The sequence below is a fragment of the Trachemys scripta genome, chromosome 8, assembly GCF_013100865.1.
Source record: "Trachemys scripta elegans isolate TJP31775 chromosome 8, CAS_Tse_1.0, whole genome shotgun sequence".
Taxonomy (NCBI): Eukaryota; Metazoa; Chordata; order Testudines; family Emydidae; genus Trachemys; species Trachemys scripta.
The window spans coordinates 472,687-499,987 of record NC_048305.1 but is presented as its reverse complement, the minus strand read 5'-3'; the positions used below and the strand labels follow the sequence as shown (position 1 = coordinate 499,987).

At 47.8% G+C, this 27,301-nt stretch overlaps 2 protein-coding genes across 7 annotated transcripts in view; one reads left to right on the top strand and one right to left on the bottom strand.

The window, feature by feature from the left end:
• Nucleotides 1-2,551: 2,551 nt before the first annotated feature.
• Nucleotides 2,552-26,990, bottom strand: BRD8 (bromodomain containing 8). 6 transcript variants are annotated; one of them, XR_004646863.1, is made up of 23 exons: nucleotides 26,965-26,990; nucleotides 26,702-26,798; nucleotides 25,414-25,483; nucleotides 24,784-24,833; nucleotides 23,239-23,361; nucleotides 23,007-23,087; nucleotides 22,444-22,508; nucleotides 21,537-21,673; nucleotides 20,969-21,184; nucleotides 19,019-19,163; nucleotides 17,613-17,822; nucleotides 16,861-17,141; nucleotides 15,042-15,494; nucleotides 14,568-14,661; nucleotides 14,326-14,363; nucleotides 13,739-13,953; nucleotides 13,253-13,345; nucleotides 12,907-12,975; nucleotides 6,838-7,015; nucleotides 6,348-6,452; nucleotides 5,407-5,451; nucleotides 3,379-3,554; nucleotides 2,552-2,973 (listed from the first exon to the last, which is right to left on the bottom strand). XR_004646863.1 is itself a non-coding variant. In XM_034779472.1 (22 exons), the coding sequence occupies exons 1-22, from the start codon at nucleotides 26,981-26,983 to the stop codon at nucleotides 2,914-2,916; spliced, it is 2,844 nt and encodes a 947-aa protein (XP_034635363.1). In that variant the 5' UTR covers nucleotides 26,984-26,990; the 3' UTR covers nucleotides 2,552-2,913. The 6 variants fall into 6 exon arrangements, 5 of the variants coding, with proteins under 5 accessions (XP_034635363.1, XP_034635365.1, XP_034635366.1 ...); XM_034779472.1 differs by lacking the exon at nucleotides 3,379-3,554; XM_034779474.1 differs by lacking the exons at nucleotides 3,379-3,554; nucleotides 17,613-17,822.
• A 31-nt stretch (nucleotides 26,991-27,021) lies between these two features.
• KIF20A (kinesin family member 20A) overlaps nucleotides 27,022-27,301 on the top strand; it is a 12,495-nt gene continuing 12,215 nt past the window's right edge. The window contains exon 1 of the mRNA XM_034779478.1: nucleotides 27,022-27,240. The gene's annotated coding sequence lies outside the window, so the exon portion shown is untranslated. The remainder of the gene's footprint in view (nucleotides 27,241-27,301) is intronic.

Genomic DNA, 27,301 nt, shown 5'->3' with positions numbered 1-27,301 from the left:
TGAAAACATCCACTTAATGTGCAGTGGCAGTCAAAAAAGCGAACAGAATGTTGGGAATCATTAAGAAAGGCACTGCCTCTATATAAATCCATGGTATGCCCACATCTTGAATATTGCATACAGATGTGGTCACCCCAGCTCAAAAAAAGATATTGGAGAAGCTTCAGACAAGGGCAACAAAAATTATTAGGGGTATAGAATGGCTGCCATATGAGGAGAGATTAATAAGACTGGGACTTTTCACCTTGGAAAAGAGATGATTAAGGGTGGATATGATAGAGGTCTATAAAATCATGATTGGTGTGGAGAAAGTAAATAAGTGTTATTTACTCCATCTCATAACTCAAGAACTAGGGGTCACCAAATAAAATAAATAGGCAGCAGGTTTAAAACAAAAGGAAGTATTTCTTCACACAATGCAGTCAACCTGTGGAACTCCTTGCCAGAGGATGTTGTGAAGGCCAAGACTATAACAGAGTTCAAAAAAGAACTAGATAAGTTCATGAAGGATAGGTCCATCAATGGCTATTAGCCAGGATGGGCAGGGATGGTGTCGCTCACCTGTTTGCCAGAAGCTGGGAATGGGCAACAGGGGATGGATCACTTGATGATTACCTGTTCTGTTCATTCCCTCTGGGGCACGTGGCACTGCCACTGTCAGGAGACAGGATACTGGGCTAGAGGGACCTTTGGTTTGACCCAGTATGGCCATTCTTATGTTCTAATAGAGCTCAAGAAGCAGTTGTCAATAGGGAATCATCGACCGGAGGTGTTTCTAGTGGGGTTCCACAGGGATTGGTACTAAGTCTGATGCTATTCAACATTTCTTCAGTGATCTGGAAGCAAATATAAAAATCACAATTTTGTAGATGACGACAAAGATTGGCAGAGCAATAAACAATGACAGGGTAGTGAAACAGCTATCCAGATACCTCAGTAAACTGGACCTATTCAAACAAAATGCATTTTAATACAGTCAAGTACAATGTCATACATCTGTGAACAGTGAATACAGGCCATACCTATAAAATTGGGGACCACGCTGGAAGGTAGTCACTCTGCAAAGGACAAGCAACTGAACATGAGCTTCCACTGCACTGCTGTGGCAAAAAGGGCTAATGCGATCCCTGATGTATCAACAGGGGAGCAGTAGTTGAGAGATCTTGCCTCCATGTATGGCTTTGGCACCCATACTGGAATACTGTGCCAATTCTGGTGCCCATCTCTGCAAAAAGGATGTTGAAAAAAATGTAGAGGATGCACAAGAGAGCTACGAAAGTTATTTCAGGACTGGAAAAATGCCTGAGCTCTTTGCGTCTCACTGTAAATCTGTCTAGTTTATCAAAAAGATTGAGAAGTGACAATTACAGTCTATGAAGTACCTTCAAAGGGAGAAAATACATGATTCTAAAAGACTCTCTAATTTAGCAGAGATGGGCATAAAAAGAACCAGTAGTTGGAAACCGAAGCCAGACAAATTCAGATTAGACAAATTTTAACAGTGAGGTTGATTAATGATTAGAACAAACTACCAACAGCAGTTGTAGATCTGCCCTCTCTTCATGTCTTCAAATTAAGATTGGATGCCTTTCTGGAAGTTATGCTTTAGTGAAACAAATTATTTGATTCAATATAGGGGTAACCAGTGAAATATAGGTGGCCAGACTAGATGATCTAGTGGCCTCTTCTGGCTTTAAATTCTTGACACTTTGGGCTGGTCTACACTACCGGGGTGGGGGGAGAGGGGAGGAGGGAGGGGAAAATCAATTTAAGTTATGCAACTTCAGCTATGTGAATAACGTAGCTGAAGTCAACATACTTAGATCTACTTACCGTGGGGTGTGTTGACAGGAGAAGCTCTCCTGTTGAGTCCCTTTGCGCTTCTCGTTCAGGTGGATTACCAGAGTTGATGCTAGAATGATCGGTGGTCGATTTATCGTGTCTACCTATACTAGACATAATAATCGATCCCTACTGGATTGATCGCTGCCCATCAGCCGGTAGTGTAGACAAGCCCTCTGGCTCCTGCATCCCTGGGTGAGAGGACTAAATACAGTGCAGGCTACAGGGTGGGTAAGTGCGTAAAGTAGCCCATTCCCCTACCTACTGCAAACTGAGGAAGCAGCAAGTACAGTCCAAAAGAAAACCTGCAGAAGTTACGGCCTATGGGGGTCACATGAGGAATGTACATTTACAATGTTTAAGTCTCAAATTAGACTTTAAATGCTGAGGTTCTGACAATTTCTTGCAGATTAAAGCGCCTCTGGTCCTCTTCATAAGAGCAAGGTCATATCCTGATGCACTTGTCCAAATTTCCTCTCCTCCCTTCCCCACTATGGTGCAACATCTCGGGCATTAGATGCTGTTCTCCAATCCAGAGGTGGCCACATTTCAGCCGCTGGTGCTATATGCAAATAACTGGAAAGTACTTCAGGGTCCATGAATACGAGAAGTGCTGTGCACGTGATTCTAAATCAGTTTGATTTCCTTCAGCAGAGGTCAGTGATGCACACAGACATGAGTCAATACAAATACATTACACACACAAACCCTGGATTCTCATCCATACTTTATTATACACATTTACACTTCACTAATAAAAATCTGTACACTTCACATTACAGTATGTCCTAGCCACCAGCTAGCTAGCTAACACTAGGACACAGACATGGCCGGAGACTGCTGCCCTAGAACAGGCAGTGGGGGCTGCTCTTCCTTTCCAGAGAAGTTTCTTCAGCTTACACTTATCAGAGAGGACATTGTTTTCCATGTAGATGAGCCAGGACAGTGGAACAGGCCTCAGCAAGAATCCTGCCTGCATTCAGCTCTTCCCCTGTTCTGTGAGATGGGCAGGCATGGTGCTCCCGCCTTGGCTCAGGATGCCAGGTGGTGTCTTGCCTCCTGCCTACATCCTCATTTCTTCATCTTCATGTCAGCCTCAATGGCACAGCGACGCCCTCTGGTTCCCCCATCCTAATCAAGATGCAAACAAAAGGAAAAAGGTCCAGTATTAGCAAGGATGGAAAAAGCTTCCTTCTCTACTCAAGGAACTGGGAAACTCCACAGATGGAAGACACAGCTCTCTCTGCTTACTGAAAGCTAGGGGAGGGAAAGTACACTGCTGTCTGCTGTAAGATAGGCAGGGGAGACTTCCCTGAAGACCTTCCTACAAGAGTCAATGTGGGTCTAAATATACAAAGTCCCACTGGGGACTCAGAATCCCAATGCATCTATGGTCTACTGAAAGCAGGAAGAGAAGTTCGGCTGCGTCTCACCTGGAGAAGGGCTTTTTGGGGCCAATACAGTGCTGCTTTTTATTATGTGAAACATTCCAGATGATCTGTTCAAGTGGCGAGAGGGGACTGCGGGCTAACATACCTGACCAGCTGCTCATCCCTACAGGAAGTGTTCCTCCAGCGGGGTGACCCTGGCTCTAGCTCCCTAGCTTCTCCGCACAGCTACTCTCCATGAATGCAGGGCAACTGGAGGGCTTCTTCTCATCGGATCCCCCTCTCTCTGGCTGACATGCTGCCTCTGCTGAAATGTTTCTCTATCTAACAGATGTGTGAGAAAACAAACCCTCAAAACTTTTGTTCCCAGCTCAAGGGCTTGAGCTCCCAGGAAAGGAAATGCTTTTCCAGGCTCTCCCAGATAACCAGAGTGGCACAGCAGAGGTGCCTACAGAGGACTGTGGTTGCTTCCTGATCCATGCAACAAACAGAAAGATCAGACCAGATCCCCCCCGTCCTGTAGGCTGCTCACAGTGCACACTGTCCTGGATGGGAGGAGTGGGGCTCCTATATGTGCATGAACAGGTGTGAAGTGTATAAGAATCTGCAGTGCTGCATTTGACCCATTGTAATAATTGGGGTCTAGCAGGCCCATCCCAATGGGGAGCTCAACTGGGGAAGATTGCATAAACTTTCTTAAATGTTCCAGTTACCCATAAAAAATGTGTATAGGAAAAGATACGAAAGTCTAAACAAACAGGCCTACTGTATTAACATCACGTTTGGTAAACAAGAGTTTGGGACTGGAAATCAATGGACCAAAACCGATGTGTGGGAAATTAGGCCTAAGTGGTGTAAAAGACCACAGGGGACAAGCTATTCCGCCCATCACTCCCTCTTGGGTCCTTAAAAAAAGACCAACAACGGGAAGAATCAAGCTGGCTGGCTGCCGCCACCACCACCGTCTCCTGGAACCCTGGGATCCACTGTTACGCCTGTGTCATCTTGATCCTGAGGGGTGTTCTGATCAGACCTGGCCAGGGAGAGCGACCCAGATGACACTGTGACCACCACCAGCTCCAGCTAAATCCTAAACTCCACCTGCTATGGGAGACTTTGGTTCCTTTTGTCAATTCTCCTCAGGTGTCCTTATCCTTCCCCACCTCATTTCTTCTCTTTCCTGTCCATTTCCTTTGGTCTTCTGTTTAATAGACTGGCTTCGCCAGCCAAGAGTGCATGTTTTGTAACATTGCGATCAAAGGTAGCTAGAAGCAATGCCCTAAACAGCCCAGAGGTACAAGTTTGCCAGGTTTTGGAATGGGTGATAAGACCACATGCAGGGCCTGTGTTTCTCTAGCAGTAAGGCTGCAAGTCAGTCAGCACCAGAAGCTGCATTTCCAGAGAGGTTGGTTCACATAATGATCTCAGAGCTATTCGAACCAGTGTCTCCATGCACCCCGGTGTCTCGGAGTATCTGACCCTCTTCTGAATTTGCTGTTCTTTTCTCTGTCTTGTTCTAAAGGAAGCAGGATCGGACTTTAACAAGAACTCCAGCCCATCTCAACTAATTTTCTCTTCCCCCCAAAAAGGACAATTATTACCATTCTTTAATACCAGATAAAAGACTGGCAGTTTTCCTTAAACTCTACTGCTAAAGGGAAAGGGAATATTGTTAAACTGACATCCCTACCTAATACTTGACATGTTTTTCCTTCTTTATTGCATCTTTAATAAAAATGTTAAAAAGATTTTTAATGAACTAAGGTGGCCACGGTCGTACACCCCAAGCCTTGTTTAACTGTTTAATATCATATTATGACAGGGTCTCTAACACCTTTGACTCTCTAGGCCCATGTATTCCATAGAAATCAGCACAACAGATCTGTCTTCACATTTACGTGGGGAGAAACTAGGACAAAAATTATGGGAGAAAAAGGGAAGGAGATGACAGTGCTGCAACCCGCAAACCAGAAGGAAAGGCAAAAAGCACCTCCCAACCCTGAGGACAATGGGATTAAGAAGTCTCTTATTTGATGACCCTAGATGTACATCCACTAGTTTAACACATTGCTACAATCCCCCAGATTCTGTGACAGTGCCACAATCCCCCAGACAAGGAGCCAGCAGTACCTTCCAACTCACAGTTATCTACCGCAGTCAGTCACTCAATACTTACAAAGAGAGAGAGAAGGAAGGCAGGAGAGCCCATGGGGACGCTGTCCTGTCAAAAGGCCAAAGAGATTTACTGATCAGATTGTACAGATATGAACATGAACACTCTCCAGAAGCCATGCAACCTGCATACTCATAAAGGCAGAGAAGCAGGCAACCCCAAGTTCCCCTCCCGCAAGGTATCACACATAAATAACTAGGGGAAAAGGAAGGACCAGCAAGTGAGGATTCTGTGACAGCAAGAACGCTAGGACAAGCGTTTCCCTTCACTCCACCATGTCGTTTCCAATCAAGGTCTGCTGTGTCCCAACACCATTTCGGTGCTCTGTGCACTCAGCCTCTATTTCCCAGAGCAGCTATGTAGCTCCCAGATGACAGGATACATCAGTTGCTACCATTTGAGATGATTTAATCAAGCCTGGATGCCTAACTAAGATACACATTACTTCAGCCACAAGTTAAGCCTGATGCAAGAATCACTGGGTGAAGTTCTCTGGCCTGCATCACACACGAGATCAGACTAGATCACAGTCTCTTCTGGCCCTAAAATCTGCAAACCAGACCATCCAAGGAAGGGACACTGGAGCGATTCTCCACCCCAATCTCCCTGCCAGGCAGGGACTCCTCCAAAAAAACCCTGCTTCTTTAAGGTTCTGATTATTACTTTAATACATACATAGGACAGAACTATCACAACTGCTGGGGTGATTCACAGAAGTTGTGTCTGTGGTAACCTACAGCTGCCACTTCTAAACTCTAACTGAAGGTCACATTTCCAGAGAGGTTTGTTCACATAAGGATCTCAGAGTTAGTCTAACCCCAAGTGCATTCATGCACCCAGTGCCTGTGATTAGGTGACCCTCTTCTGCAGCTCTGTAGGATCCTCCTGAAGGAATCACTCTCTCACACAAAAGCATGAGCCCCAGCCTCCTTTTCCCCCCTCACCTTCTCTGAAGCATCTTGTTTCCGAGTGGAATCTCGCCCACGCAGGCTCTTTGCACTGATCCCGGACTCTGATGTCTGCATGATCAGCTGTGTGGCCAGAAATTGCTGCATGAAACCACACATTCAGTTATTACGGTATCAAGTGAAACAAGCTCAGTTAGTGGCATTACTCCCACAAACCATAAGGTTGAGAATGACCAGTTTGGAGGTGGCTTGAATTTCTAGTTTGCTTCTCAGCATAAGCTCCCCCGCTTGCCCCAAAGACCCACAAATAATTCTGAGGGAGAGTAAAAAAGCCATACAAACTCATCAATTTAACTTTGATTCTTATCAGCTGGGACTTGCCAACCCAGTGGGAAATTCTAGATGGCACAAAAAAGCAGCAGGCACTCAGAGCTGAGTAGCCTCTTCCTACAGATCTGCTCAGTACTTCCCATACCAACCAGTGGATGAGTTCTGTCCAACACTGTGCCTCAGCTCAAGCCTTTACCTGGATCTGCTCTAAGACGTCTCGCTGCATCTCCACAGCCATGTGGTATACGTCATGGTCAGAGCTGTTGTACATGACTGCATTCTGGAACATCAGCATGATGTCACGTTGGAACTCAGCTGTGGTTCGGATCAGCCCATTCTCAATATTTTTCTTAATGGTAGATAAATCCATTGGCCTGTGAATGAAATGCAGTTAGAAGCAGCAGTAAGAGAAACTAACATTGTTTATCCTTTACAACTCTTCTCTTCCAGACAAGCTTGATCTAGATAATTAGTCCTGCCACGAGTGCAGGGAACTGGAATAGGTGACCTCTCAGGGTCCCTTCCAGTTTTATGATTCTATGTCAGGAATCCAATCACTCCAGCTAACCTGTCTAGCACCATCATGGTCAAACAGGCCTTCTCTGATGTCAACGGTTCTAGACGCAAGACACGAAATGAGATGAGATGTCTTCTGAATGAGTTTGAAGAGCGCGTTAATCCATAGCAACGCTGGAGCTGGACTGTGGTGTTCAACAGAGGTGTTTGCTTCTGGCATTAATGAAAGGGGAGGAGGGGAGCTAGTGCAGAGCCCACATATGGTGCAGGAGACACTGCTTGAGCTGGCAGGTGGTTCTAGTAATATATTTGAAGAGACAGTTGTCTGGCAGTATGTAGATGACAGTAGATCAACTCTTTAAAGGAGCTAGGTTTCCTGCAGAGAGAGTTCAGTCTGCCCCTCCACTGACTATTGGATTCATTCAGATTAAGTTATATCACCGGACAGGAAGTGGGAGTGTGCCAATAAAATCTGCAGATGACACAGCGTTAGGAAATTTTGCCAATATGGAGGACTGGAATATCATATCATACAAGAAGATTCAGATGACCTTGAAAACTGGAGCACTACAAATGGAATGAAATTTAATAGTGCAAAGTCAGGCACTTAGGGACTAACAACAAGAATTTTTGCTATAAGCTGGTAATTTATCAGTTTGAAGCAACATAGGAGGAAAAAGTCCTGGGTGTGTGGGTTGATCACAGGATGACCACAAGCCACCAATGTGATGCGGCCGTGAAAAAGGTTAATGCAAATCCAGGCGGATCCTTCAGATGAATTATTTCTAAATAGAGACTGGGAAGCATTACCATTGTACAAGGCACTGGTAAGACTAGCCCGGAATACTGTGTGCAATTCTGGTGTCCCATTTTCAAGAAAGATGAACTCCTGACTGGAATAGGTGAAGAGAAGAGCTACTAGGATGATCAGAGGAATGTAGAACTTGCCTTACAAGAGGAAACTTAAGGAGCTTGGCTTGTTAAGTCTAACAAAACAAAGGCTGAGGGGAGAGATCATTGCCAACCATAAATATATCACAGGGATAAATATGCAAGGAGAAGGGCTAGTGTTGGCACGAGAACTAATGGATATAAAAAGGCTATCAACAAGATTAGGCTTGAAATTGGAGGAAGGTTTCTAACCATCAGAGAAGTGAAATTCTGGAACAGCCTTTCAAGAAGAGCAGTGGGCACAAAAAACCTAACTTGTTTCAAGACTGAGCTTGATAAGTTTATGGAGGGGATTGTGGCACTACGCTCCATATTCTTCATAGAGATATGCTTATGATATGAATATGGCATAACTAAGATATGTTTTATGCAAGATGGGTCATGTGCTGGAGGAACCAACTAGAGGCAGAGCTCTTCTTGACCTGCTGCTTACAAACCGGGAAGAATTAGTAGGGGAAGCAAAAGTGGATGGGAACCTGGGAGGCAGTGACCATGAGATGGTCGAGTTCAGGATCCTGACACAAGGAAGAAAGGAGAGCAGCAGAATACGGACCCTGGACTTCAGAAAAGCAGACTGACTCCCTCAGGGAACTGATGGGCAGGATCCTCTGGGAGAATAAAATGAGGAGGAAAGGAGGCCAGGAGACTTGGCTGCATTTTAAAGAATCCTAATTGAGGTTGCAGGAACAAACCATCCCGATGTGTAGAAAGAATAGTAAATATGGCAGGCGACCAGCTTGGCTTAACAGTGAAATCCTTGCTGATCTTAAACATAAAAAAGAAGCTTACAAGAAGTGGAAGATTGGACAAATGACAGGGAGGAGTATAAAAATATTGCTCAGGCATGCAGGAGTGAAATCAGGAAGGCCAAATCACACTTGGGAGTTGCAGCTAGCAAGAGATGTTAAGAGTAACAAGAAGGGTTTCTTCAGGTATGCTAGCAACAAGAAGAAAGTCAAGGAAAGTGTGGGCCCCTTACTGACTGAGGGAAGCAACCTAGTGACAGAGGATGTGGAAAAAGCTAATGTACTCAATGCTTTTTTTGCCTCTGTCTTCACGAACAAGGTCAGCTCCCAGACTGCTGCACTGGGCAGCACAGTATGGGGAGGAGGTGACCAGCCCTCTGGGGAGAAAAGTGGTTCAGGACTATTTAGAAAAGCTGGATGAGCACAAGTCCATGGGGCCGGATGCACTGCATCCGAGGGTGCTAAAGGAGTTGGCGGATGTGATTGCAGAGCCATTGGCCATTATCTTTGAAAACTCATGGCGATCCAGGGAGGTCCAGGATGACTGGAAAAAGGCTAATGTAGTGCCCATCTTTAAAAAAGGGAAGGAAGAGGATCCGGGGAACTACAGGCCAGTCAGCCTCACCTCAGTCCCTGGAAAAATCATGGAGCAGGTCCTCAAGGAATCAATTCTGAAGTACTTAGAGGAGAGGAAGGTGATCAGGAACAGTCAGCATGGATTCACCAAGAGCAAGTCATGCCTGACTACCCTAATTGCCTTCTATGACGAGATAACTGGCTCTGTGGATGAGGGGAAAGCAGTGGATGTGTTATTCCTTGACTTTAGCAAAGCTTTTGATACGGTCTCCTTTAACTTGCTGGCAAGAATACTGTGGAAGTATGGACTATAAGGTGGATAGAAAGCTGGCTAGATCATCGGGCTCAACGGGTAGTGATCAATGGCTCCATGTCTAGTTGGCACACGGTATCAAGCGGAGTCCCCCAAGGGTCGGTCCTGGGGCCAGTTTTGTTCATTATCTTCATTAATGATCTGGAGGATGGCGTGGACTGCACCCTCAGCAAGTTTGCAGATGACACTCAACTGGGAGGAGTGGTAGATACGCTGGAGGGTAAGGATAGCATACAGAGGGACCTAGACAAATTAGAGGATTGGGCCAAAAGAAATCTGATGAGGTTCAACAAGGACAAGTGCAGAGTCCTGCACTTAGGACGGAAGAATCCCATGCACTGCTACAGACTAGGGACCGAGTGGCTAGGCAGCAGTTCGGCAGAAAAGTACCTAGGGGTTACAGTGGACGAGAAGCTGGATATGCGTTGACAGTGTGCCCCCTTGTTGCCAAGAAGGCTAATGGCATTTTGGGCTGTATAAGCAGGGGCATTGCCAGCATATCGAGGGACGTGATCATTCCCCTCTATTCGACATTGGTGAGGCCTCATCTGGAGTACTGTGTCCAGTTTTGGGCCCCACACTACAAGAAGGATGTGGAAAAATTGGAAAGAATCCAGCGGAGGGCAACAAAAATGATTAGGGGGCTGGAGCACATGACTTATGAGGAGAGGCTGAGGGAACGGGGATTGTTTAGTCTGCAGAAGAGAAGAATGAGGGGGGATTTGATAGCTGCTTTCAACTACCTGCAAGGGGGTTCCAAAGAGGATGGATCTAGACTCTTCTTAGTGGTAGCAGATGACAGAACAAGGAGTAATGGTCTCAAGTTGCAATGTGGGAGGTCTAGGTTGGATATTAGGAAAAACTTTCACTAGGAGGGTGGTGAAGCACTGGAATGGGTTACCTAGGGAGGTGGTGGAATCTCCTTCCTTAGAGATTTTTAAGGTCAGGCTTGACAAAGCCCTGGCTGGGATGATTTAGTTGGGGATTAGTCCAATCCCCTGCTCAAAGCAGAACCAGATGACCTCCTGAGGTCCTTTCCAACCCTGATATTCTAGGATTCTATGTGAGGTATCATTGGAAAGGTTAGGATGTACTGAATACGATTATCCTATTATATGCATGTATCACTTTTGTATCTGAAGTTAGAAATATTAACTATGTATCAATTACAAAAGTGTTTGCACCTGGGGAACGCCCACCAGACAGAATGCAATCAGTCTGGCTGGTTAGTCAATGGGCCACTAGGGAGGACAATAGGACTTTGAAGATGCTAATCTCCCACCTTCCTGAGAAGCTTTTTGGGATGCTGCTTTAACACTGCAGGGTCATGTGATCACGTCATCTGATACTGGACCCCATCTTGGCCTGCTAGTATTTTTCCACAAAAGGGATAGATACCAAACTGGGAAACAACGGATTCCTGCCATATGTAAATCCTATTTAAGGCAGGGATGTGAGTTAATCATGGCTACTTCTTCACTGAATCCCCACTTAGGATGACTGTTGAGAAGATCTAAGAAACAAGGGGGGGGGGGGGGGGAGGAGAGGGAGCTGAGCCCGGGCTGGGAAAAGGTGTCCAGCCTGTGAAAGAAATGCCTAAAACATTTAGGGTGAAAAATTACTACTTGTAACCAGTTTGTTTAGTGTATTGAGCTTTGTTTGCGTGTTTGTTTGCTCAGTAATCTGCCTTGATCAGTTTGCTATCCCTTATAATCACTTAGATTTTTTTTTATCCTTTGTAGTTAATAAACTTGTTTTTGTTTTCTTTAAACCAGTTTGTGCAATTCATAATGGGGGCGGGGGAGGGAGAAAGCTGTGCATATCTTCTTCACATTGAGGGAGGAGGCGATTTTCAGGAGCTTGCACTGTACAGATTTCCGTGCAGCACAAGACAATACGATTTTGGGTTTACACTCCAGAGGGGGAGTGCACTTGAGTGCTGGGCAATTCCCACACCGAGCTGACTTCAGTGACACTGTCTTTCTGCAGCTGGGCGTGTCCCTACCAGTGTGTGTGCTGGAGAAGGCTTAGGACAGGGTGAGGGAGCCCAGGCTGCTGGAACAGGTAGGCTCAGTGGTAACCCTGTATATCAAGTGGCACCAGGGGTGGGGTGGGGGAGAGAAAAACCCATCACGGGGATGGTATGATGAGGTTGCCTATAATGGCATATGGCTCATCCAAAACCGCTAACTGCAAGTATCTCTAGTGGCTGGAGACAGCATACTAGAGGGGGAGGGCTGTCAATTACTACAAAGAATTCTTTCCTAGGTGTCTGGCTGGTGGGTCTTGCCACATGCTCAGGGTCTAACTGATGGCCATATTTGGGGTAGGAAGGAATTTTTCCCCAGGTCAGATTAGCCAAGACCCTGAGCAGTTGTCACCGCCCTCTGCAGGGTTGGGCATGGGTCAGTTGCAGGTTTGAACCAGAGTAAATGGTGGATTCTCTGTAACTTGAGGACTCAAATAGCTCAGCCAGAATTTATGGGCCCATGTCAGGAGTGGGTAGATGAGCTTCTGTGGCCTCCGATGTGCAGGTGAGACTAGATGATGATGGTGATGAAGACAGATTCATAGATTTTAAAGCCAGAAGGGACTAAAGGCCTAGTCTACACTGGGTGGGGGGAAGAAATCGATCTAAGTTACGCAACTTCAGCTACGTGAATAACGTAGCTGAAGTCGACGTACTTAGATTGACTTACCGTGGTGTCTTCACCGCAGTGAATCGACTGCGGCCGCTCCCCCGTCGACTCTGCCTGTGCCTCTCGCGGCGGTGGCGTACAGGAGTCGACGGGAGAGCACTTGGGGATCGATTTATCATGTCTAGACTAGACGCGATAAATCGACCCCAGCTGGATCGATCGCTGCCCACCGATCCAGCAGGTAGTGTAGACATACCCTAAGTTGGGACAGGAAGGCAGTAGCCATTTACTGTACCACTGACACACTGTTCTGAACACCCCATCCAGTCTGAGACCATAGACACTTCGGTAAATGAACATATACCTGTACTGGGGAAGCCCTTTTCTCACGGACTGACAATGGAAATGAGCTTCTTTTCCCACCTTGCAATCTGACTGTGTGCTGAGGCTTAGTACTCCCCTGACAGACTCCAATACAGACACGTCAGACAGAATCTAATGGCAGACGACAGCTGGGCACTTACCTCTGCACGATACTGTGGTAGCCTGGTGCTATATCATCGGTCACAGGTTGTAGGAAGACATTGGCATATCTGCAGAGAAAAGGAGGCAACTGTGAGCAGCCAGTCTCCTTACTGGTAACAGAGTGAACACCTGGTCAGAGGCTGGAGCATGCTCTGCATAGACAGAACCACTAAGCACTTGTTTCACACACACATGCACTTCTGGTCAACGGGGAGTGGAGAGTCCCTCACCCAAGCACTAGTGGAGACCAGCCTGGGGCACAGGAGAACAGATAATTCCCCCCTTCAGCTTGCTGGGCACAAGCCACCTCTTCTTGCCAGTCCACATGGGATCAAGTTCACTTACCTGTGATTAGCTGCTGCTCTCCAAACTAGCATAATAGCTTTTTTCCAGATCTTCTGGGCTTGAATTGCTTCCTGGTCCTCACTGCAAACAGAGCTAAGGAGATAAGGATGCCTGTCAGAGTGGGCTGCACTGAAGCCCCTAGCCAAATGCACAGGGTCAGTGCCCAGTGCAAGACTTCCTTCAACAAGCTCCAATGCTGCCTTGCAGCAGCAGCCTAAGTTCAGTCAGCCCTGGATCTACCCACATTGCTCTGTGCAAGCCAAAGGAAAGGAAGCCGCACCTGTCTCCTGGGAGCTGGCTCGATGGAGTTGTCTACACAATGCTCCTGGGAGTACGGAGACCACAGGAGCCAGACAGCTCAGCAGCCAATCTCCACCACAGGCCCATTTAGCCAGCAACACATAGAAATGAGACAATCCCATACTCTTTCCCCAGCATGGACCGAGATTTGCATTGTGGGTGGCTGAAGGTTTCACTGATACTCACAACTGCGAGGAGGCAGGGCTACTGGGGATGGAATCAGCTAGAGTGTGAGACTGCAAAGGTGCATTATGGATACTGAAGCCATCATCACTCTCACTCACGGGGGGCTCATTATCCATTTCCGATAGGTACCCCTCCCCCTGGTCTTCCTCCTTGGGTTCCTCCAGACTGGCAGCCTCACTGGCACCATCCTCATCATCATCTTCACCCTGAGCATCCTGAGATATAGGATCAAATTCCATCAATTTACCTAATCAAAATGCAGCTATCAGTAACAATGCCTGCGTCACAGCCTCCAAAAATGACTGTTTCAGTAAGCAGAGTGGAGCCCTTTATCACAGCTGCTAGCCAGTTCTAAGGGCATTTGAACAAACACCTAAATCCCTGCCACAAAGCATCACAAGGGCCTGGCGTGAGTTCCTCTAAGCTATAGATATCAGATGCAGATACATACTGGCGCCCCTTCCTACTCAGCACAAGGGTGGGCCACTGGCTTTCCTATCCACTGTGTGGGAGCTGAGAAGCAGCAGCAACATAATGGCATCAAACTCATTTTAACCACTGGACTCAAGAAGTTCAAGGCCAATTACCTTCCCAAAGACAGTGCGGGCCTCTTCCTTCATTGACTCTGGGAGGAAAAGACAAAGAGCAAAATTTTCATTCCTAGGAGCAGTTTTTAGAACATTCCCTCCTGCACCAATACCCTCCCCTTCCAAATGAATTATTCCCTATTTCTGCATAGATTATCTTCACCCCCATGCTGAACCAGACCACTAAAGTCCATTCAGCTAGTAAGCTGCAGGTAAAAGATATCCTAGCCCGGTTAAGTTACCTGACAGCTCAAATTTGTGCTGAGCATCAGCCTGTGAGGAGTCGTCACTTGCATTTAGGACATTTGGAGGGGATGAATCATCATCAGGTGGTGTCTGGAGGGAACAGAAATGCACAAATTTAAGTGTTTGTGTCAGCTTCCTTCAGAGCATGGTGTATAGGTGAGTATCTCACTACCCCAAACCCAATCCCAGAGAGCAGGTTTTCACAGAATGCCATGACAACAGCAATTCTGCACACGGACTGGCAGCAGACAGCAAAGAACTATCTATTATACGTCGAGGGCTTCAAAGATCTAGCACAGCAATAGTCATAACCCACAAGGAAAGAGTCACTGCTCTGCTCCAAGCGTACTCACTGAAGAGACATCTCCAAACCCAGGGGTCCATCCCTTCTCTGAACTGCTTTTCCTTGCCTGCCAACTGTTACCTGCTTTCAACCACACCAGTCCAAGACAGCCTCCCCACCTACATACCTCTATCTTCACCGTACTGTGTGTTGCTGCTTCTCCCTTGGCTGATTCTGTCTCCGTTTCAGAGTTCTCTCTCACGATAGCAGCCGCTTTCTGCTGCTCCTCCGTCTCTCGACTCCTGAGCTCGGGTGTTTCTGCTATTTGCACGGCTCCTACCGTGGCTTCCTCAGAGTCCAATTCATTCTGCTCCAGCTCTGCAGATTCTGTCTTTATTTCTGAGCCCAGCTCCCCAATACTTATTAGGTCTTGGATTTCCTTTGCCTCTGGTTCATCGCAGTCTCGCCTCTCCTGCTTCACAGTCACTGCCACATGGGGGATCTGTGCCTGTTTCTCATGGTCCTGCTGAATCGGATGCTCCCATGGGCCAGTCAAGGCCTGGGGGTCATCAGTCTCTTCACAAAAAGACAAAGCAGCTTCAACTGCTGCTACATCCAGGACTTCAGGATGGTCATCTACCTTTACCAAAACAAAGACATAGCAGCACAAGCAAAGGTCAGCAAGGAGAGCAGAGCCCCCTTCCCACCCCAAATACATCTCTACCCAACAGGCCAGGGCCAGTGTCCCAGCGCTGAGAAAGCTGCAATGGCTGCACCACTTTAATTCCTAAACAATAAACCAACATGCATGAGCGGCGGGTACCATAGGCAGGGGTAGGCTATGCCTCCCCAAACAGCCTAACGTGGCCCCACCCACATTCTGCCCAGAGGCCAGGCCCCTTCCTGCGGTTCCCAATGCTCTGCCCTGGCTGGCCCAGGCTGGCTGGCCTGCCTCCCGCAGGGACTCAGGGTGGCTGCGACCGCGCCTGGCCCAGCGCTCTGGGGCTGGGGCCTTGCCCCTGGCCGCCCAGCGCTGGGGGCCACGTGGGGGTGCTCTTGGCTCCTGCAGGGGAAGGGGAGCAGAAGGGGGAGGGGCTAGCCTCCCCCCAATGGCTGGGTCACCAGCCGCCTATGCTAACATGGCTTCCCAAAACCACATGAGCTGGCTGTTAAAACGGGGGTAATTAAGGAGCTGGGAAGAGCCATTATGGAGATTTCAGAGTAGCAGCTGTGTTAGTCTGTATCCGCAAAAAGAGCAGGAGTACTTAGAGACTAACACATTTATTTGAGCATAAGCTTTCATGGGCTACAGCCCACTTCTTTGGCTGCATAGAGTGGAACATATATTGAGGATATATCTCTCTCTCTGTGTGTACACACACACACACACACACACCATGAAAAGGTGCGAGTTGTCTTACCAATTCTCCATTATGGAGAAGAAATTAAACAGGCCCTTACACCCATGGAGGGGCCATATATATTCTGTCTTCAGATGGGTTGTTCCCACTTTGGACCAAGTGCATCACAGATTGCTAGCAAGGATTAGAGGTTCCCTACTAACCACTCAGTACCGGGTTCCTCGGTCTTGTCAAGTACTGAATGATATGGAGAAATAGGACTCACCTGTCTGTACTTGAGGCCTAGGAGACTCCTTGGCAGAGCTTGGGGCCTTCATGTTCAGAAACATGGGGCTTCTGGAATACACAGTGCTAGTAGCACTCATCTGTTAGCCTGTCTGGGATCTGTCCCCCATTCAATGTTGGTGCCAGCTGAAACCCAAGGGTTTCCTGAGTGGAACACCACACAGCTGTTGCCAGCGTACTAGGGGATTGCCAGGGGACTGGAATGTAATAACTTGGACAGAGGGAGAAAACAGGCAGGTGAAGATTGTCCAATGAGCAAGAAATACTTCCTAATCCTGCATCTGTGTAACAACTGGAGATAAATACATCCAGGCCCTGGAGAGAAATGCAGTTGGCTTCCCAGCCTGCTTTGACATTTACCTTGTCCTCAATGATGGCTATAATATCTCCAACAGTTTCAAAGTCCAGCTCTTCCCCAGTATAGGAGACTGCAATGTCCATCTTCTCAGCCAAATCCAGATCTTCTTTCCCATCCATGCTGTGATCTTTGGAAGGCCCAGCAGCACTGCCAGTACCAGTACCCAGACACTCTTTCTTGATGGAATCAATGATCATGGAGATTTCACTGCTGTCCATAGACACCGTCACTGTGTGGGGATCAGCCACTGCCTCCATGGAAACACAAGTGTCTGACTGGCTCACTGGATAAGGATAAGAGTGACAACTCAGAGACCAATCAGGTGAAAGCCTACCAGCATCAGTGACCATTAAGGTGGAAAAGATCATCAGCCTCTCTCAAACCCACCCACAGCAGTTTGGCCAAAAAGGATAGACACACACAGGGCAATTTGCTTGCTACCCAATAAGGGATGCAAACCAGGAACTTAGCTCTTGCATCATGATCCAGCACACTATGCCAGCAGCCAGCCCACCCAGCATATTCCCTTGTAAACCCCATCCGTCACCCCATCCAGCACCTCTCCTCAGGAACCCCAGCTCAGCCACCCATCTAGGAGTCAGCTTTAAATGCTCATGCTCCCTCACCCCCTTCTGGGAACCAGCTTCTGAGGTGAGGTAGAAGCCCCAGCTCACATCTTCCTATCTGTAGAGCCTGAGGGAAGCGCTGCTTTCAAGCACTAAGCCACCCATGAGTGCGTAGTTCAGGAACGCACCTGTCACTACGCTCTCTGGAGTTGCAGCGGGTGGCACAACGGATGGTGCTGACAGCGTGGGCATCATGACAATGGTTGCCTGGGACACAGACTCTACAGGGGGTGGCAGGAGTTTAGCTGGAGGTTCGCTGGCAACAGCGGAGAAGGAAGCAAGAGGTGTGGTGAACTGTGCAGGACCAGCTTCTAGAAGCCGAGAAAGAGTAGGAGCACCTAACAGAGTACAGAGGGAAAAAGCACATGAGCAAGAAGCAACAGCCATTGAGCTCTCCAATGCAATCACCAGACTCTTGACTGGCTGACTGCTCCCTCCTGAGGCCAAGGTACTGTAAATGACCTATGAACTGAGAGCGCCATGCTGGTAGTCTGTGTCAGAAATGCACGGCTCTCTAAGGTATGCAGTCTGAGCCAGAACCATGCACAGACTATGGGAACACCATGTGTTTAGTGTAAAGACTGTAGAGGCTACACCACACATGCAAAAGATGTTAAGGGCCCTCTTTAAAAAACTTGCTGCAAACAGAGAACCATACAGTGTGAACTAGGAAGAATGCAGTTCCTAGTGATCAGAGCGGGGGAAGAATAAAAGAGGGAGATTCTCTTTGCAGGGTATCCCTGACGGCTGCCTCCAGGTTCAAGGGCTGCTATGCATCTTAAGTCCTACTTCCAGCACAGATTTACTGAACCACTTCAGCTCCAATAGCAGGATTCAGAAGATCAGACATTCAGAAAGCAGAATGAGAACATTCAAATTGGATAGGATAAAACATGTATAAAAGGCATAAATGCTCCTGCTTCAGAAAGCAGGAGCAAACCAGTAACTGGCAGAGGGCAAGAGGAAAGCTTCCCATGGACAGGTTGCTCTGTAACTGTTCACTGCAGATATTCTTGCACCTTTTTGGTCTACCTGCTCACCCGGCCCTCAGCACCATAATATCCAAGTGCCTCACCATAATTAGTGTTTTTTTCCCCACATCACAATACCTTGGAACCGAGGCAAAGGGCAGATTAAATGACTTGCCCAAGTTTACAAGAAGTCCGTAGCTGAACCAGGTACTGATCCAGGTTTCCTATCTACTAGACCATCCTCCCTATCCTGGAGCTTCTGGTGTTGGCCATTGTTCGAGATAAGAGACCAGACTATACGGACAATGATCTGATCCACCCTGGCAATTCCTATCATCCCATGTTTTTGCAGCTCTTTCTCTGCCAGGATTAGAGTCATTTTAAAGAAAGCAAAGAAGTGTCAATGGATCTCTTAATGGAATGTCATGAGCAGACAGCCTGACTGTCTTTGGTCCCATTCTGAAAAGAGCTTATTATAGAACAGTCTATGAAACTATATTTTGCAGACAAAAGCCTCAGATGCCCCAGAAGAGAGAACTCTGAAGAGAGTCTGCGTGGGTTACCTGAAGCAGCAGGTGATGCAGGGACAGTACCAGATGCCAACTGCATTTCCCCACCATGCAGCACTGGAAGGACCCCTCCTACCTCCAGGAGGACTCCTGAGCTATTCATGTGACCAGAAGCCACTGCCATCTCGCTTTCACCAACCTGCCAAAGGAGGACACAGATGAAGCTCCTGGGCAGGAGACATGTTCACATCACTGATTCTCCCCTAGATATGCACCCCGTTAATATATCCATCAATCTGTGAATCCGAGCCTCTTCTACACATTTCAACCCAGTCCAGCCCCTGACTGAGGTGTATCATGCTTTCACACAAACATGGCTGGTTCAAATATTTGATTACAATCATCTGAAACCGATGCCATGTGGCTGTTGCCTGGGAAGTCAGACGGAGTGCATGATTTGCTCTGCTCTAGTCCCTCTACCCAAGGATCCCAAATTGCTTTACAAGTGTCAGTGTATTTAGTCTCACAACCCCTTAAGTGGCAGGGAAATAGCCTCTCTTTGCATGTGGGGAAACTGAGGCACTGAGAGGGGAAGTAACTTGCTCGAGGTTACACGATGAGCCAATGACAGAGCTGAGAATAAATGCCAAATGGCATTGTTAATGCAAGAAACCCCCTGTAATACTTAAACTGCCACACGCCTAACTCTGTTTTCCCCATACCTTAAGTTGGCATACTGCTGCTTGAGAACTCCAGAGAACAGCACGGAATAGTTACCCAAGCCAAATGCATTTCTGCAAGTGGAGAGGGCTGGCAGTGAGGCAGCAGCAACACCTGCCTCTCTGATAGAGAAAGGGGTAAGACAACCTCAAAGCCTCTCACTTCTTTGTAAGCCAAACTTCTCCCCACCTGCCAGAAGTCCTCAGCCTCACTGGCCCCCATCTCCATGAAGGACAGTTTTTAGAAGTTTCCCATATTAACACCTATTTTGCTCCACCAGGGTTAACATTAGGAACCACAGCGCAGATAGGCTAATGGCTGCTGACTCCACATTTTCAGAACAGATCTAAGAGACAAGTTACTGAGGAGTGTCAACAACTGGTTGTCCCTCTAACACTAGGGCTCCCAACATCACTAACACCAGTAAGGTTGAACTGGTGTTAGCAACAGGGTGATTTTAACAACTATCTAGGCTATGGACATGAGCCATTGAGGGATAAGTCCAGGACGGAACAAACCAGTGTGAATCCTAGTCTCTCAATTTTTAAATGCATAAAGGGCATTTATTTGACCTCTCTACTTATAAGTTAACCTGATTTTGTTGAAAATTAAAATTCAACTTTGGGCTGAGATGCGGACAAGCAAGATCACCCCAAAGGGAAACAGATACAAGGCTGTAAAAATCAAACCTCCAAGTAGACTAACCAGGGATTCTGCTCTGATCTCCGTTCCAAGTGCAGTGTCACTCAATGGCACAGTCTGCTACTCCAACTCTTCAGGTCCCAAAGGGGATAGTTAACTTTCAGAGGGCTTGTCTTCACTACCAGGGTAAGTTAGCCTAAGTTACACTACTCCAGCTACGTGAATAATATAGCTGAAGTCGAAGTAGCTTAGGTCGACTTACTGTAGTGTCTACACTATGCTGCATCACTTATCTCTGAGAGGTGGAGTATCCGGGTTGACCAGAGCGCGCTCTGCCATTGATTTAGTGGGTCTTCACTAGACCCACTAAATCGACAACCGCTGCATCGATTGCAGCAGCTGGTAGTGAAGACAAGCCCAGAGTTACCTAACCTCTTCAGTCCTGAATTCACAGTACCACAAGGAAAGAGTTCCACCTTTGTGGCTCACAGGGTTTAATTACAGCTTAAGAATTCTCCCTGTGCTGGAATCTTGCAAGATCCGGATGGTTTTTGAAGCCCTTTACAGCTCCCCTATTCAGTACGAGAGTCTGAAGCATAAATTCATCAGTATGCTTGTATATGCGAGCAGAGCGCTCCATACCAGCCTGGGGCTTGTGGGAAGGAGGCTGCCCTTCTTCAGTAGCTCCGAGAGCAGAGGGGAAGGAGGCGGAGTTGCTTTCTGTCCTAGCATCTTTTTCTGGGGTGACTCATCAGTGACTAGGGTTATGGGGGCATCCAGGGGAGCTGAACCTGGAGGGGTGTCAGGGATCCCAATGAAGGAGGCAACTGGGGTGCTGGGCAATGTCCCTGGAGTTACCTGAGAAAGAGAAAAACCACACTGTTCAAAGCCACACCTTCACCATACTGACTAGACCCATTTATTCCTTCCCCCAAGGCCACTGACCCAGCACACCCCAGGGACCTGCTCCATTCATTCACTGCACCCGCTCCAGGCATGTGCCTTCACCTTTTCACTCCCTGCCTTTGCCCCAGATACCTGCTCCACTACCTCATCACAGAAACCGAAGGGAATTTGTATCCTGGATGTACACAGGCCATACTACAGCACTAAGATAGGGAAAGCACCAGCAAGGCAAGGGGCCCTCCTGAGCTGCACAGAGCCCCCCAGTCCCTGCTCCTTTCTCTCTTACCATTGGAAGCATCCTTACCCCTGGGCTGGTCTCCTCCACATTTTGCTGAGACAAGTCCCCCAGAGCATAGTCCCTTCCAGGGGAGGTTGAACCTGCAGGAGAGCGGACCATCACACCGGTCAACCTTCGAGGGGGGTTCTTAACTGCCTGACGAGCTGGAAGAGAATGGAAAGGAAGTGAGACCCCCAAAGCGCCAGCTGGGAAACTTCTTTGGAATCAGTTCTACTTCTGGCCTAGCAGACACCACCAAATTAACCACTTCAGTTACAGTGACTGCCACAGAATCATCTAATTCAACTCCTGCACCACGGCAAGGCTGACCATCCCTAATGAATGGCTGATGGATCCCTGCTTTGAACCTGTCCAGTGGCAGGGTCTGCACAAGCTCCCCTAGCACTGGTTCCATGGCTGAACTGTCTCAAAAGCTACTAAGTTGTTCTGAATATTTAACCCACCTTTCTGCTGCTGCACCTTCAGGCATGAACGCAAGTTTTATCTTCCAGGACTACTGAGAGTCTCTTATTCCTAGTCTATTTCTAATATTCATTATCAGGCCATTCTCCTGCTTTCCCTCAGGTGCCTTTTCTGCAAAGGAGTGCATCCAGGTCTCCCCCTTGCCTAATGGGGCATTTTTACTCTATGGGTTCCTCCTTGAACTCTCCTAGTTTTGCCTTTTTACAAGATGCTGTTGAAAATTGTGTGTAACCCTCTCCCTCCTAACCCTGAGCCAAGGAGAGCAGAGTACCCAGGTCCTTCCTACCTGGATCTCTGCAGGTTCCTTCCTTTCTCAGGGCTCCAGCCTTAAATTCAGCCCAGATTTTTTTTTTTAAATAAGCAAGAGTTTGTGTGTGTGTGTGTGTGTGTGTGTGTGTGTGGGTGGGTGGAGAGGGGTGGTGGTGGGGAAACAAACATAGTCCTATCTCACCCTGATAAGCAGCATCTGTAGCCTTCCTCTTCATCTCCGCCTCCTCCTCTTCCATTTTTTTCTTCCTGAACAAAGTAAACAAAGTACTTGGTGGCACAATGCCCCCGGAACCCAAAAACCACCTGGTGCCTCCCCCGGGGCCATCAGGTCACAGACACCTGACTCATAGCCTTCATATGTCAATGAGACATCCCTGCTAGCTAAGGCCCAATTGCCCTGAGCAAATGGGTAGTCAGGTTCCAGTCAGGGAATGAGACATTCCAGGGAATCTCACTCTCAGCTCTACACCCAAGATGATGCCAACAGGACACTGCAAGCCTGCACCAGGCTCCTTATGCCAATGCTGGAGAGCACCAAGAGACACTTCATAATGGATGGCGCTCCCATTCCAAATGTAACCCTTAAAAGCCAGAGCATCTGTCCAGCTTAGCTGTTCCTCCCAAGCCTCGGAGTGCAATGATTGAGAGACACACAGAGAGAAGGGGGAATATCCCCAAGCCCAAGGGCTCTGAGAAGTACAATCTCAGGGGGAATTGGAACAGGGAAATAATAAGATAACCCACACCACAATGTCATTGCACAGCTCCTCCAGTCTGCTATCCATGTGCCCAGCCTGGATCAGCTCTGCATCCTTCTTCAGCTGCCTGCAAACAGACACAGCACCACCTCAGCTCCACACCAAGCCTGCAATATACACCCTTTCGTTCCCTCTACTTTTCCCTGCTGCACTCTCGCGCGCTCAGGGCAGCTTTGCTGACCACAGCCTTCAGTCAGACCAGAGCCTCTAATATGTACCTATACTTCTCCTGTGTCTCCTTGATCACTTTCTTCAACTCCTCAACTCGTTCTGCTGTCAGTTTCCGCACAATGACATCTTCCACAGTTTCCACAACCTCCCCTTTCTCACCACGTTTTCTCCTACAGAACAAGGACAGGAAAATGATATAATCACCAACCACAGGAACACCCCACCCTCCTATAAACACCATCTGCTGCCCACACAGCCCCACCAGTCCAGCCATGCCCCAACAGCTTCTTCCTTACCAACTAACCTAGTCCCCAGCTCACCTCTTCCCCTTTTTCTTTTCCCAGAAAAAATACTGGAACTCACACTGCTCAAACACCCTCCTTCTGACCTAGCCAGGTCTCCTGTCTCTGACAGTGGCTAGCACCAAATGCTTCAGAAGGTGCAGAAAACCCCATCACGGGGCAAGTTTATTCTTATCGTCAAACAAAAAGTGGATGACCCATACCTCGAAGCAGGAGGGTTTGCCTTCCTGTCAAATTTTTACCCTAGTTAATATAACTTCAGATAAGATTCTTCCTATCCACAAATGCTCAATCCTTCTCTTGAATTCTACTCTTTGCTTCAGTAACCTGTGTGATGAGTTCCACATGCTAATTATGCATAGCATGAAAAAAAATTACTACTATGAAATGTTTTCCCTCTAATTTCATTGGGTGTCAAGGGCCAGCATAAGCGCCCTAGCTCAGAACTTGGGCCTATGACAAGCACAGACTGAAACATTTCAGCCTGAACTGTTGCAGTGTTACTATAGAGAGAAAGAACAGGAGACTCAGTTGCTCCTCCCTGCACAATCCCAAAATGCTATGGGTATATAAAGAGCAGCATATAATGAGGAGTGAAAAAAGCTTGAACTCGCTGGATAACATGCACTGACTTTTATACTCCCAGATTCCTTTCTTATTCTGAGCTGTAGTTTTATGCATAAAGCTTTTGGATTATAAGGTGCAATGCATGTGATCAAGGCTTTTTTGTATTAAAAAACAAAACTATTTTGGTGCACCACCAGTGCCATATATTTTATGAAATACATCCTTGTTTAATATTACTATTTAATATTGCTGTCTTACTGGAGTGACATTATGTTACATCATCTTTCTAACTGGGGACCGCAACTACCCTAAAATACTACTTTGGGGAGCTCTGCTGGGAATTGTGGGCAAGATAATTCAGGAGCCCCACAATGCACTATATTATAAAGGTTGCAGGGAGTGATGTATAGGAATGAACGGAACCATTTCAGGAATAAATGTTACAGTAACCAGTTACAGAAACTTTTAGATCTGAAAGGGTCTAGTCCTCTAACGTAGGAAACTGGATGAACAGAAAGAGCATTCTAGGTGAACATTCCTATGCTTACTTCCCAGCTGCTCCTCCCTTGGCAGCAGTCACCCTCCCTGCCCAGATATCACATCCAGATTTCCCTGTCCCTGCCTGCTCTTCCTTTAACAGTTCTGGCAAATGCACTGCCAGATAAACTGTTGAACCCTCCAAGAGCTGTTGCAGAAACCACATGCCTCATCCTTTGCACTCACTTGGGGGTCTCTGTGGTCTCCAGAAGCTCCGAATACTGAGATGCACAGTGCTAGGGAAAAAACAGAGGGAGTTAGAGCACACACAGAACAGTCATCACATGCAACTCTATCAGCAAAGCTCATGTGGGCACTGGGCTCCACTCTTCAAAGATCTATCACCTATTGAGTGTGTTTGCAGAGGTATGGATGGGGACACAACTGCACACATTGGAGTCACATTTATGACTGCAAGTGGGTTCATTGTACCAGGGTTTATTTCCACTCCACTCTCTGCTGTCCATACTGATCTTCAGAGAAAAGAAAAGCAGATTCCCCAGCCTAATAACGTATGCATCTAAGAAGGGAAATACTACAGTTACGAGCAGCAGCTGCAGGATGTTCTCAGAGTTGGTGCAGCCAAGAATATCTCAAGGTAGTGGGCTGGCTAGAATTGTACCAAGACCAGTTCTTCATAGGACATAATTGGGACTAGAAAAATGACAATATTAAAAAAGTGACTCCCCTTCTCCTCCAGATAAACGCCTCCTCCCCGATATCTCAAGTTACTGATCTTCAAGCAGCCATACCACCAGAAGCCTGTCTTAGCAAGAGTTGTAGCCCCTTTCCAAAACTCAAAAGCCAGCATCTTACCTTCTGAGAGAACCAGTCAGGTGGGCGGCCTGGCTCTGCAAAGGGTTTGATAGCTCTGCTGACTGATACCCTGCAAGAAAGAGCAGGTAAATGACTGGAAACTTGCCTTCCTGTCCTCACCAACACATGGGGGAAGGGTGCTAGCCTGTCTCACTGCTCGCTTGGACATAGAACTTTCCTAGCTACTTAAGAGTATAAGCTCTTTGGGAAAGGTACTGTGTTTGTACAAGACCTAGCAATCGCTAACACAAACAAGTTTGTTTATATTTACAGGAGATAATGCTGCCCTCTTCTTATTTAGACATGGACACATGTCCCCTGGAATGGTGGTTCAAGCATGAAGGGACATATGAATCTTTAGTACATCTGGCACGTAAATATCTTGCAACGCCAGTTACAACAGTGCCATGAGAACACCTGTTCTCATTTTCAGGTGACACTGTAAACAAGAAGTGGACAGCATTATCTCCTACAAATGTAAACAAACTTGTTTGTCTGAGCGATTGGCTGAACAAGAAGTAGGACTGAGTGGACTTGCAGGCTTAAAATTTTACATTGTTTTATTTTTGAATGCAGGTTGTTTTGTACATGAACTTACAAATGTAGAATTAACTTCCATGATAAAGAGATTGCACTACAGTACTTGTATTGGGTGAATTGAAAAATACTATTTCTTTTATTTTTTATAGTGCAAATACTTGTCATGAAAAACAAATAGAAGGTGAGCACTGTACACTTCGTATTGTGTGGTAATTGAAATCAATATATTTGACAATGAAATAAACATCCAAAAATATTTAAGTAAATGGCATTCTATTATTGTTTAATAATGAGGTTAATCACATGGTTAATTTTTTAAATCTCTTGACATCCCTAGTTATAAGTCTGGAAAGAAACAGTTAAGTGATCCAGCCAATTGCCATTATGGATAGCCGTTCAATTCCCAGGCCGCTACTCCGCTCTCACTCCTTCCCGGACACAGCCCAGCGGCTCAGTCGCTGCTGGTCCTTACGCCTGTAGGGAAGATTTCCAGGAGCCAGGCTCGGGGCTCGCTCCCAGCAGGAGATCTGGCCGGAGCAGGTTGTTTCTATGAACAGCAATCGCTCAAGTGACCCGTCGGGCTCTCCTAACGGAGCACTGGGCCATGTGCATCGGTGCGAACTCTACCAAGCCCGCCGCGGGTCGGGTTCCGGAGCGAGCGGGGCTGCGGCCCGCCAGGCCCGGCGTGGGGGGGGGGGGGGGAGCCCCCGGGAGGCGGGGTTTAGCGGGTTAGCGACTCGCCACTTACCAGTTCTGGTCCCCGCTCCGCATGACGGAGGAGGCGAGGCAGAGCTTCTCCCGGACGGACCATGGCTCCGTGGGGCCGGCGCCCAGCAGCTTGTGCTCTGCCGGGCAGAGGGGAAAGGCTCAGGGTCCAGGGGGACAGCGGGGGGCCCCCCAGAGAAACTCCCCTCCCCCCTCCAGAGCCCCGCCCCATTCCACCCGGACCCAGGCCCCGCCTGCCCCGCGCGCGGAGAAACCCCCCGCTCCCCCCGCGCGCCCCTCACTCACTCCCCGTCCCGGCTGCCATTTTCCCCGACGAGAAGGGCCTGGGGGTGGAGCCAAGCGCAAAGCTCGCCGGGAAACACTCGCTCCCCAGCCTCCGGGCCCCCGTGGGTGGCTGGGAAATAAACGCGCCCCCCTCGCCCCGCCCCCAGCCTCGCTCTGACTCCCTCAGCCCCGTCCCAGTCTGTGATTGGCGGTAGGGCTGCTCGCGCTCTGATTGGTTAAGCGGGCAGACCGCGAGGTTTGAACAAGCAGCAGGACAGAGTTGCCACCGAATCTAAAGTGAGTGAGGGGCGCGCGCGGGGGTGTCGGGGGCTGGGCCCCAGGAGCGGGGGGGGGGGCG

What these genes read in the sequence shown, in the direction of transcription:
- BRD8 (XM_034779472.1), bottom strand. An exon ending in TACAGATGCTGCTTATCAGG is followed by an intron (nt 21,674 to 22,443) that starts GTGAGATAGGAC and finishes ATTCTCTTCCAG; the next exon opens with CTCGTCAGGCAGTTAAGAAC. An exon ending in TAGCCATCATTGAGGACAAG is followed by an intron (nt 15,495 to 16,860) that starts GTAAATGTCAAA and finishes GTTTTGGTAAAG; the next exon opens with GTAGATGACCATCCTGAAGT.